We start from the raw sequence: 12,994 nt of genomic DNA on the forward strand, positions 1-12,994 counted from the left end.
ATAATGCACACCAGACGTTACACCCTCCTCAATATTACAATACAATATTAAAAATATTACACCTTAATATTTCAAGACGTTTGTCAGGTTTTTGTCCTTAAAATGCTCTTGTGTGTGGGACTAATTTCTTACGCATCTAATCCTAAGCCTCCGTTGCTAATTCCAAAATTATAATTTTTTGAATTATAATTATATAATTCCAAAATTATAATTATTATTATAATTATAATTCCAAAATTATAATTCCAAAACATAATTTTAGAGCTAGTAATGGAAACTTGAGCCACTGATAGCAGACTAAGGCTCGACAACATCGTTTACTAATAGCGAAACTATATTTATCTGCACCTCGTGAGAAACGTCATGTTGCTAAACTGATAAAATCGTCAGAGCAGCGCTGACAACACGCAAGTGTGTGTCCATACTGTATGTGTGTGTGTTTGAGTGGGAGAGAGAGCGCAAGAAAATCTCGAGCCGCACGGGTATATCTGTGGCAATAGCCAACCATACAATTGTATGGGCCAAATTTTTTGATTTTTCTTTTATGCTAAAAATCATTAGGATATTCAGTAAAAATCATGTTCCATGAAGATATTTAGTAAATTTCCTACTGTACATATATAAAACATGTATTTTTGTGAGTGAATGCAGCACAATCGTGAACATAAATGCACAACTTTAAAGGAGATTTTCTCAATGTTTAGATTTTTTGCACCCTCAGATTCCAGATTTTCAATTAGTTGTATCTCGGCCAAATATTGTCCTATCCTAACAAACCATACATCAATGGAAAGATTATGTATTCAGTTACTTTTCAGATGGTGTATACATCTTAATTTCAAAAAATGTACCCATGTTTTATGGTCCAGGGTTACAAATGTGCTTTTCCATAATAACTAATAAATGCATAATACATAATACAAACTTGTAAATAATTTGTTGTTTTTGTCCTATTGTTTACTATATTTATTTGCTCGGTCAGTGTCGTTGTGGGTTTTGGTTCTGTAGGTTGTAAAAATCTTTGAAATAAATGAAATCATTTGGCTAAGTGATATGGAACTAATGCGGTCAAGACCTGCCTGGAACTACTTTAGCCGTGCGTTTCACTGAAAATAATTGCACACATTAGAACGTTCGTCAACCAATCAGATTCAAGCATTCAACAGCCCCGTAGTATAACTGATAATAATTGAGCATCAAATCATCATATTAGAATGATTTCTGAAGGATCATGTGACACTGAAGACTAGAGTAATGATGCTGAAAATTTGGCTTCGACATCACACTCAACAGTATATTCAATAAACTTCCAAACTGTTGATCTACTGGGTTCTACACTTCAGTGGTTGTCTGAGGAATATGTTGACAAGAGCTGGCTGAAATCGCTTGTTTGGCTTCTGCTCAATTTCTGGGTGCACAGATTTGTATTATCTTACATCTGTTATCAGAAAAGCACAGACTAATAGACGAATGACTTGTTTTGTCCATCATGTCTGATGCAGGACAGTTCTATGTGCCTGATGAATTTGATGAGAGTGTGATGGGTTTAAGCACAGACCAGGAAAACAGTCTACTTGTCACTGGAGACACCACAGGATCCATCAAGGTCTGGGACATCTCACATTATGCCTTATCTGCTGGAGATATGGAGGTATGGAAATGTACTTTTTTTGCATTAGGATGAATTGCTGAAGGCAATCCAGTTTACCCGAATTCACCTTATTTAGCTCATTATTTCAGTCTATATACATATATTTAAAGTATGTCTCTCTCAGTCTGCAAAAGAATTGCCTCCACTGCTACACTATTGGAGGGGCCATGAGAGGGCGATAGTGAGCAGTGAGGTCCTGGTGTACGAGTCTCAACTCTTCGTGCTGAGCGCGGCGGTGGACCGTCGGGCCTGTCTCTGGACCCGTGAAGGAGGTTGTGTGGGCTGTTTTGGACAGAAACGGCAATGGGATTTGAGCAACCCAGACACTTATCAATCCAACAGGTATAACTGCACATCAGTCATTAGCCTTAAACGATGGCCAACTCACTCAGAATGTGCAGTTGGGTGAGCAAGACCAGTTTCAAAAAGCCCAGTGCACCTTCTCTGACCAATCTCATGATTCTTTCATGAGTTCACACTTACATATAATTAGATAAGAGTAAAGGATATGCGTATTTGTGGTGCTGTCCGAGGGGAGGAATATGGCCTTCCCTGAACCCAGAGTACTCCCCCATCCCAGGTTTGGGATAGGACTAGTAAGTGCGGAGATGGGGTGGTGGAGGGATGCTTGAAAACTGTCATAGAACAGCTGTAAAAACTGCTCTTGATGTTAATTGAGATGACTGGATGAGCTCCTCCCATAATGATTAGATTCATTATCTGAACTTTATTAATAAAACATAATTTTGCGAAGAACACACTTGGCCTCTTGAAAAGGCCAAGAAAGGCCGACCTTTGCCGTTGCTGCTATCTGGCTGTGCAATTTCTAAAACAAAGACTTCTAAATTTATTCTTAAAAGTTGCATTGATTTACCAGGGTCAGGTGACTTTATTTCACAATGCCAAAAACTGAAATCTCTGCAACAATTACCATCAACACATCCAGGCCTAATTACAGGGGAGTGTGATTTTTTGGTATTTGTTTTCCGAGAAGTGTGACCAACATGAATTATATTATTAGCCCAGCTTGGTTCGCAGTAAAATCTGCTGCACACAAACTTCATCTCTGCAAGCGCTGTGAGTTTTGGTCACTTATAATGTGCTTTTGAAAATGCAATATGCACAACCATCTTCCCAGATTTGTAATGATTATCGTTTCTAAATTTGTTGTCAACAAAAGAGAAGCTTTAAGGTCTCTTGCGGTTTTCCTTCTTTATTACCCTTCGTTTTTCTGTACTAAATCATTATCTTAAGTGTTTTTTTGTAAATAATAATAACTGTTCTGTATTTTACTTGTTTAGTTTACTTACTTATATAATTAAAATATTGAATAAGAGATATAAAAAAAAAAATAATTAAGTCGAAATAGGTTTTGAGAAGTTTTTCTTATTGGAAAACTTATAAAAGATTTTGCCATTAGTTCTGCATTGAACCACAACTAATTCTCCACAAAAGCAAGTAGATAGTAGTCAACCCAAACTACAAGCTCATGTCCCGGACCACATGTGAGTCTAGCAGCTTTGACCAATCTCAATCTATGGAAGTAGTGCAGCAGATTAATGGCATATTTCAAGAGAATCGTTCAAATCGGTATAGAAGCATTACATTTGGCACAGATACTCTCTAAGGGTTACTTTTTGGGAAAAAGGCGTTGGCCACCCAAAAATTCAACATGGCGGCCATTTTTTCAAGATGGCCGCTATTTCTGTCAAATGCTCATTATGTCAATCGTTCAAACCGTGATGTAGACATAACATTTTGTGAAAATACTCTCTTCAGAAGGTTTTTTTTGGAAAACGGTGCTTGTCCCTCAAAAATTCAGGATGGCAACCATTTTTCTGTGGACCTTGCCGTGGTGGAGAGGCTTGTGTACTCCAATGAACCTGAGAGCTATGCCGGCAGGGATTTTATATCCCTGGCAAGTTTAACTAAGCCGGACAGGTCAAAGGAGAGGAGGCAGACATTATGACTATTTGACAGAAATGGTGGCCATCTTGAAAATGGTCGCCATCCTGAATTTTTGAGTGGCATATACCTTTTTCCAAAAGAGTGTTCCTTGAAGAGTATTTCTGCCTAATTTTATGCTTGCATCACCATTTGAACAATTGAAATAATTAATATTCGACAGGAACGGTGGCCATCTTTAAAAATGGCGACCATCTTGAATTTTTGAGGGACAAGCATCTTTTTCCATTAACATGTTCTTTAGAGAGTATTTGTATCAAATGTTATGCTTGGATCACTGTTCGAATAATTGATATAATTGGCCGCCATATTGAGTGGCCATCGCCTTTTTCCAAAATAGTGGCCCTTAGAGAGTATCTGTGCCAAATTTCATGCTTGTATACCAAAGTAAACAATTTTTTTTACTAATCTGCTGCACTAAAGGGCAGGTTTGGTTCTGAATGAGAGAACAAATAAACCTCTATAGTGAAAGTTGCCATTGGTCAGATATATCTGCCATTTATGCTCAAGCATGTGGCGGAATGATGTGTTGAAGTGTAGAAAAGCCCAGAGAGACCATTCATTTGATTATTATTTCTGGAGTTGTCCAAAAATTTATATTGGTTACAGACAGGCAGGGGGAATAGGACGTCTGTCAAAGTGTCTAGTCATGGTGAAGAAACCCTCCACAGACTTCCTCCTCTGATTCTGGTCAGACTTGTTTTGGGCTGAGTCCATCACACACACACAGAAGTGTTTATAATTATACAGTTTTTCTCTTAAAGGGACAGTTTAGACAGAAAAATTAAATGTTGTCATTAACTGTTTACCATCACAGATCAAATTTTAAGATGTTATTCAGTGAAAAAGTATCTTCCACCATTCAAATGGACATTGCGGGTTTGCATGGTAAAGAGAGCTAGGTTCCTCATGCAAAGGTATTAAAAGACTTTTGAAACCATTTTTCAGGGTCTGAATTTTTTATTTTATTTTTAAGTCCAATTAATACTGCGTGTCCTTATAAAACGAACACATAAAATCTTAAAATAAATCATGTATCTCATATTATTTTACTTAATTAAACTGGTTTGGGAACACATTCAACAAAGACTTTTATCAGCAAAACCAGTTTAAATACTTGAGGCATGTTTTATTCAATATACGTATGTATTAAAATTGGTTGATATGGTTGATATAGTAGTATATAGTCCTATGTATTGAAAATATACTAATATATCAATGCATACGAATAAGAATTGTTTTGAAATGTACTTCCAGTTGCTCATTCAAAGATAAAAAAAAAATGCACATCTACAACATATTACAATAGAAACACCATCATAAAGTAAACATTGTCATAATACATCAACAGTTGATTATTTTACAGCCTCACGTGAGCCTGTAGCGCATTTCTATGTTCGGTGTTCACATTTAATTAAATCGTTGACTTTTGCAGTTTAACAATCACATTAGTTGGCATAATGAATCTTGTTTTTTTCCGTCCCCAAATTTAAGACATCTTACAATCATAATTAAGACTTTTGTTATACCATTTAAGATATTTAAGACCTTAAATTTGATCAAACTGAATTTAAGACTTTTTTTAAGGATGCGGGGATCCTGTTTCTGGTTCTATTCTTCATTGACTTTTAGAAACGGGTTTGGAATGATATGATGAAGAGTAAATTAATTCAACTGGAACAAAATTGTAATTAAGGTGAACTATCCCTTTAAATATTTCTAGATTCTAGTGTGTTTGCGTCAGTGAGACCCGTTGATTTATCCACTGAACCACTTACTGCTGGTTAATGTTTAATACCATCATGTTACGAAATGATGCGACAACATGTCATGACATGGATATGGCACATCCTCCGTGACCTCATCCGTTTGGCAAACATCAGGAATTTGTGTGTTTTCGTCAATCATTGATTGATGTCTAACGGTGATCCATTAACATCCCCCACAGAGAACATACCAGTCCAATCAAAAACAAAAAGGAGGAGAGGACAAAGGACAGCCAATCACGTGCCAGCCCTGAGAGTTTTATCTGCTGGGGTGAAAGTTCAGGGGATGGTGATCATCGACAAAAAGGTGAACTGAAACACTTATTGACAAACACACACACACACACACACACAAAAAAACGTTGGGTTCCTTTAGCGAACAATATGCCCCCTTATATTTACACTGCACAATTAGTAAACATAAGTAGTCTCAAACTACACTACCATTCAAAAGTTTAGGGTCAGTATCAGTAAAACAATTTTTTTTTTAAAGAAGTGAATACTTTTATTCAGCAAGGATGATTTAAATGGATCAAAAGTGACAGTAAAGACATTTATAATATATATAAAAAAACATTTCTATATCAAATAAATGCTGTACTTCTGAACCTGTACATTTTTTTATCACAGTTTCCACAAAAATATGAAGCAGCACAACTGTTTTCAACTGATAATAATCATAAATGTTTCTTAAGCAACAAATCATCATATTAGAATAATTTCTGAAGGATCATGTGACACTGAAGACTGGAGTAATGATGCTGAAAATTCAGCTTTGATCACAGTAATAAATTACATTGTAAAATGTATTAAAATAGAAAACAGTTATTTTAAGTTGTAATGTTATTTTACAACATTACAGTTTTTACTGTATTTTTTATCAAATAAATTCAGCCTCAAAAACATTAAATCTTAGCAACTCCTATCAACTGCATACATTTGAGAAAGAAAATGTATAAAAAACCCGAAATCCTTCAACATAGCACCAATACAGACAGGATCTGTCAGTTTGCTGAGCTCACCTCCCTCAGCTCCGGCTCCTAGTCCTCGTCATGCCAAAACAAGCGATTAACCGAGCCTCCCGACTGAGCTGGGTGTGTTGCTCGGTTCCCCAGCTGTCTAGACACTCGCTGGAGAATTACACGTCTGCTGATGCTCAGACTTTCTCCAGTATCTTCTTAAACGCTGATCTTTCAGAGCAGCTGCTCAGGGGATTCTGGGACAAAATGTAGAGAAGACATGAATTCAGAATTAGCAGAATTTATATTCGTGATAAATGTCCCTGGAGAAAAAAAAAGTCAAGTTTTGTTCATCAGATTCAAATTCAGATTGTTTTATTTAGTGCCATGTCATCATTCAAAGCTATTTTCATGCCAATTATTTTTATTACAAAAATACAAATATCATATAAATACAAGAAAAACCAAACAAACAAAAAAAGCAAGTCATATTGTGCAAGATTTTTTTTGGCCGTGGCCAAATACAAATAATATTGACCAAATATTTAATAGTCTAAAATGTTTCAAAATTATCCAATTCAATACAATGTTAGTCTCGCAGAGCCAGGCATTTTGCATTGAGTGTGATCCACTCTAAAGCTTATTCTGTCAAAAATGGCCCAATTAGACTGATAGAAACATGAATAGCTTATGAAATAGTTTATGACTGGTTCCAGGGGACGGAACCTAGTCAGGGGCCTCTGATATTATATTATTAATACAATTCATTTAAATATCATTATTAATAAAGTCAATTACAATTAACAAGACAGAAATCTCTTTTAGATTTTTTTTCCTGCTCTATATTGTTTCTGTTTGTTTTTCTCAGTTTCTATTAATAAGAAAAATACTGGAGGAAATATCTTTTAAATACCATGCATGCATGTATACTGTATATAGGTTGAAGACAATGTTCAAGTTTAGTAAACATTTTAATAAAGCAACATTTCTGTGGATGTATATGAGCAGCAAAAACACAATTGTTTGGATTTTGTTTTTTATAAAAAATATGAAATTAAAACATACTGTATGTTTATAGCTAAAATAATGCATACAATTATTCTAAATGGTGAATTACAAATTGAAGATTTAAAACAAATAAAAATAACAATGCTTAATTACAAATGACAAATTCACAATAGTTAAAAATATAATTTTAAATATAACGATACAAATGAAATATAACCAACCACTCTGCAAATGATTGTTCCGACGCTACAGAAGTTACATTTTATTTTATTTATTTATTTATTTGATAGGGACAATGCACATTAATGAACATCTGCATTGAAAACAACAAAAACAGACGTAAACATGCCGGATTATAGCCACAGGGCTAATTTACATCCGTAGTCCCTAGACAAATACAGAGATTACAACATACAAAATAACAAAAATGAACAAATACAAGCAAAGAAAAAAAAAGCAGAAAAAAATGCACAACTGCATTAAATTGTCACATTGTCTTCACACATTTTATTCCAGACATTTTAGCGATCTACCGCAGTTCGTTTTGTTTATCATGTGAATACGATCTGGTTCTTTTTTTTTTTTTTTACTGTATTTTACTGTAATCTTTTTACTGATGATTTTTCAAGCATACAACATTTTGACAGGGCGGACAAATAAAAAAAAAGCAAACAATAGAACAGGGCGTATACATTCTGTTTTGGGGCAAGTATAGATTCACATATAGTCATTGATTGCTTACATTACAGTACTCAATCCATTTCTTCCAGTATTTTAGAAATAAGTCCTTTTTAAGTCTCAAAATAAAAGTAAATTCTTCCATACTTATACCAATGCCTTGTAATACTCTTCTTACATGCTACACTTAATATATTAACAATATATAGGCCTACATCTCCTCCAACAGTGTGTGTTGTTTCCAAGATACAATGTATTGAAATTTCTTGGTATTTTATATCCTAAAATCTTTTGGATCTCCATCAGTTTGTGATTTTCAGTGCTGACCGGTTTATGCCTCTTTGTAGCAGCATGTCACCTGAGACTAAACAAGTCATGACTAATCAAATGAAATCCTGTCTTACATTATTTCCCTCTGACTAGTTACTTGGTAAAGACATATTCCTTTGTTAATGTGTCCAATTTCATTCCATGTTGTTTTGTCTTTTTAAACTTTTAATCCAGCTAAGCATGATTTATAATCAACCCTTGTCATTGCAGAATTAGCTCTAAACCCACAAACCGGTTCTACGGCTCTACAAACCCCAGACTTTGAGTGCACATCTGACCACCACAGCTCTTTGGAAAAGTTCCCACTGCCTAAATACAGTACAGTCAGTCACGAAATTGAAATTTCATTTCAATTTAAGTTGTTAAAAAAACTACATAAAGGATTTCTCTACACAGTGCTGTCTTACTTTCAATGTGTGTCTCAGTTTCTCTCTGGAGATCAAGTATTTGAGGATCTGGAGATAAAGATGGCGGCGCGACGACGCAGGCGGCGAAATATTGACTGTCGCTTCGGGAACGAGTACACACCGTTTCAGGCTCTGGAGATACAAGTTAGTCAGTCTTTTCTGAGATGTTTAGATGTTAAAATCATGTTTTATCTGAAAATGGGGATGGGGCAGTTGGCTTAGCACACATGTGCTGGTTATAATGTCACGAAAACGGTGAATGCTAAACTCATAAATATGAATATATGCAGGGACATCAATACCATGGAGAAAAGCTGGCATTTAGATATTAATATCATCTCATAATTTGTCTCATAATATCTCATAAACTTTAAGACCTGACACACGAATTCATTATACTGCTACATGTGTTTTCTTTCTCAACTGTGTACGTTCACTAAATATAACTGTTTACGTGAATACTCGCCAGGACCGGCATTTTGACATTATTTTTTTGTGCATTTGACTGTTTAAGCGCAATAAGCAGCAAAAAATAACTCACTTTAGTACTGAGAGGCAGTTTTATGTGCGCACACTTTGGGTGTGAGCAAATAATCTGCGGGAATGAGTCAATCAACCGGTATGTGCAATCCCACGCTGAGATTCAAGCCCTGTTACACCAACAATATTCATCCGAGTGAGTGAGGGGAGGCGGGTTTGTGTGTAACTCGCTGTCGGAGAGATGAGAGAGCGAGAAAGCACAGCTGGTATCCTGTATCTATACTGTGGAACATGAGTGTTAGAAGCGTTTCAGATATTTCAGTATCGATATGTATCCAAATATCTATATTTTTGGCAACACTACATTGCACTTAGTTTATTATTTTAGATGCCTTTTTAAAAGACTATATTTGAACATTTTAAATATTATATATAAGATTAAACCCGCCAAAGTGGCTAGTGGAGTTACACACCACTGCTGAAATACACCCGCATTTGGCGGGTGTTAATGACAAGCCCTGAATATATGAATATTATTTACATGTTATGCACATATATTTTAACATGAACTTTTATTGTTTTGAAAATATAAATAGCTTATGAAATAGTTTATGACAGTGGTTCTCAACCTGGGGCCAGAACCCACTTGGGGGCCTCCAACATTATATTATTAATACAATTATAATTATTTTATATTATTATTAATAATAATAGTAAATGTAAATAATCTAACTAAAAAATCACTTTAAAAAAAAATCTGTTTGTTTCCCAGTTCGTGTTGATAAAAAAAATTAAGAATAAATGTATCAGAAAGACTAAAGAAAATGAATATGGGCAAAAAAGGATGGATGTATATGAGCAGCGGAAACACATTTTTTTTATTTAGTTTTTATTAAAAATAACAAATTCTAAATTGTGTATAAAATAAAATAATTCTAAATAAAGAAATTAAAATTGAATAAATTCAAGATTAAAACTAATAAATAAAATGTAACAATTAAAAATGAAAAAAATAACTAATTAAATATATAATAATTTAAAATCGATATTAAAAATAACAAATTGGATCACCTGTCATTATAACACACAAACACACACACAAAATGAAAAAAACTGAGATGCTTCAAGCTATTTTATAAAGTGGTGGGGACAAAATCGGCCATGACAAAAAGTGGAGGAGCCATAAATGTGAGAGTCACAAACACACCTGTAGATTCATGATGCTGATTGAAAGGTCTGCGAATCCAGCGGACGAGAAAAACAAAGACAACACGCAGTTTTTCATCCCTTCTGTTATGAGAACAGCACCAGGGTGTTGCATTGAGTGTTTGTTGTGTGTTTGTTGCCATGAACGCCTCAGCACAGTGAAGTTTTGCTTGGCTGGCGAAGCTTTTGGTGAGGCGGAATGAGAAGGCTCGAATGTTTTTTTTTTTTTTCTCTGTAAAAGCCTGGCTGAAAGTGAAATGAAGAGTGAATCATGGAGGAGTTGCTGGTGAGAGAGTGCAGAAGCGTTGGCGTGTGCCAGGATGGGCTACTGACTGTAACGGCACGTTTAGGGGAGTGAGGCATTGTTATGGCAACCACAACACAAAAGTCAGACACATTTCAGTGTCTCCATCACAGTGGGGGAAAAAAAGAGTTAAGCACTTAGTGCTCTATCTTACACCCGGCGCAATACAGCGGCAAGTGTTTTTTGCTAGTTTCAGTCCGACGCAGTTATCATTTTCACGTCCTGCGCCACGTTGTTTAAATAGCAAATGCATTTGCGCCCATTTGTGTGCCCATGGGCTGCTGGTCTGAAAAACGAGGTGTGTTCAGGCGCATTGTTGTCACATTGTTATTTTGAGGAAACTGAAATAGACGCGCCATTGACCAACTGAAAGCTGCTGTAAAGTCAATGGCGCATTATTTTTATTATTATTTAAAGAGCACGTTAGTAATGTGCGTCCATAGGCGGGTCCACAACACGCGCACACTCTGCTTATTACACATACAGGGATGCACAGCAGCACACAAACATGGCAAATATTAAAATAAAGAAGAATTACAATGTAAAAGATTATTATTGTTTACATAAAGATATGATGGAATCCGGCTTGTCCCGTAGATGGTCTGCTTGCGCACTTTAACCTCTCTCTCTCACTCACACACACACACACACACACACACACAGCTTTTACCTCGTGCACGAGCAGATCCGTTTGAGCTCTGAAGAAGATTCGGTCTTTACACTATCAAATTCCGTCATGTAAATAGCGAATCCGCCCTGGCGCAAGCGCAACTGCCATTTAAAGGGAATGAGAGATGAGACTCTGATTGGTTAAATCCCAAAACACACCCATTACTCATTAAGAGAATAGGGACAACCCTTTTAGACCATGCGCCTGTAGCGCCGACCATTTTTCCCGTCGTTAAACTAGCAAAAGTGGATTCGGACACGCTAAGTGAAGTTGTGCCCTGCGCTTTAGACCATGCGCTTAGATCGTTAAAATAGGGCCCTTAAAGTAACACCATGTAGCTTTTGCTCTCGGGGTCCCCCTACAGTTGGGAAACAGTATTGTCTTCTATTACTGTCGTAAAATCTGTCATGGTTACACCAGGGGATATACGTGCATTTGTTGACAAGTCGATACCCCCGAACTCTGCAGGAGTTCTCACGTCGTGGGTTCAGACTGCCTGCGTTGCGTGTGAAATGTCTTCATCCCAGGTAGAGTGGCATATATGTCAGCATGTCATATGAATATAATTTCATGAGTTTTATTTTTTTCAAACGCAAAAAGATCGTGTAGCTCACGTTTACAAGCCAGCGTCATTATAGTAGCATATTGGCTACTGTTTTACATAATTGATATTCAATTCAATGTTTGTGTGGTAGGTAATAGCCATATATGATGTTTTATAAACAAAGTTCGGGAGGAGCACGTTCAAATAATTGATCCAATTATCACATCACTCCAACCAGCTGTCAACAATCAGTAATCAACACTTCTATCCAATCAGCATGAGTGGAGACCTATATACATACTCATTTGACTCCCCAACGTTCCTCGACAGTTTTTCAGCATCCCTCCACCACCCCGTCTCCTCACACTCGCCTGGTTACTTCCTAAACCAGCAATACGGGGGCCGGGGGGAGTACTCTGGGTTCGGGCCGAATACCGAGCCCGGAGCCCTCTCCTCTGACAGCACGCCAAATATGCATACCATTTATTCCATCTGACTTATTTGTAAGTGTGAACTCGTGAAATCGTCAATATTATAATATCAAGCTACCATAGTAGATGAATCTGCAAATTTGAAAAATCGATTTGCATTATAGCCTGAGGCAAGACACTTTCACCAGAAAAATAAATAAACAAACATGACTATCAGCCTGCAGTCATTAGGATAGTTATCCTAAAAGATGATTTTGTCCGTCTAATCATGTAGCTATTACTAGTCCGACAGCATGACGGCCAATCAGCATCAGTCCCTCCTCCTCCTTTATCTCACGCCAGCGAGCGAACGCTGGACCAATATTGATCCTCGTCCTCCTCCGACAAAATCTTTGCCTTCTTCGGTTTAGTTGCTGCTTCGGCCGTGACAACAACATACAGACGCTATACCAGCCGGCAAACAAACGCTAGTTGGGCTCTCACGTCCGAATTTGAGGAAGTGGGGGGTGGTGGGGGAAGTGAGGTATGCCGTAAAGCAGTCGAATTTTGTAGTTCTTCTTGTGCTCGGGTTACTACCCGAACCCCGAAGCTCCGT

The 12,994-nt window shown here is 36.7% G+C and overlaps 1 protein-coding gene across 4 annotated transcripts in view; it reads left to right on the plus strand.

The window, feature by feature from the left end:
- LOC306989530 (cilia- and flagella-associated protein 337) overlaps positions 1-12,994 on the plus strand; it is a 28,663-nt gene that overhangs the window by 13,344 nt on the left and 2,325 nt on the right. For 3 of the 4 annotated variants that reach the window (XM_079595349.1, XM_079595350.1, XM_079595348.1), the window contains exons 16-20: positions 1,503-1,651; positions 1,776-1,993; positions 5,565-5,689; positions 8,568-8,680; positions 8,783-8,908. In XM_079595349.1, the coding sequence (XP_079451475.1) occupies positions 1,503-1,651; positions 1,776-1,993; positions 5,565-5,689; positions 8,568-8,680; positions 8,783-8,908 (731 nt within the window). The remainder of the gene's footprint in view (positions 1-1,502; positions 1,652-1,775; positions 1,994-5,564; positions 5,690-8,567; positions 8,681-8,782; positions 8,909-12,994) is intronic. The other variant, XR_013795656.1, reaches the window with a different exon arrangement.

The sequence above is a fragment of the Phoxinus phoxinus genome (genome assembly GCF_949152265.1).
Source record: "Phoxinus phoxinus genome assembly, chromosome: 21".
In the NCBI taxonomy this organism is placed as follows: domain Eukaryota; kingdom Metazoa; phylum Chordata; class Actinopteri; order Cypriniformes; family Leuciscidae; genus Phoxinus; species Phoxinus phoxinus.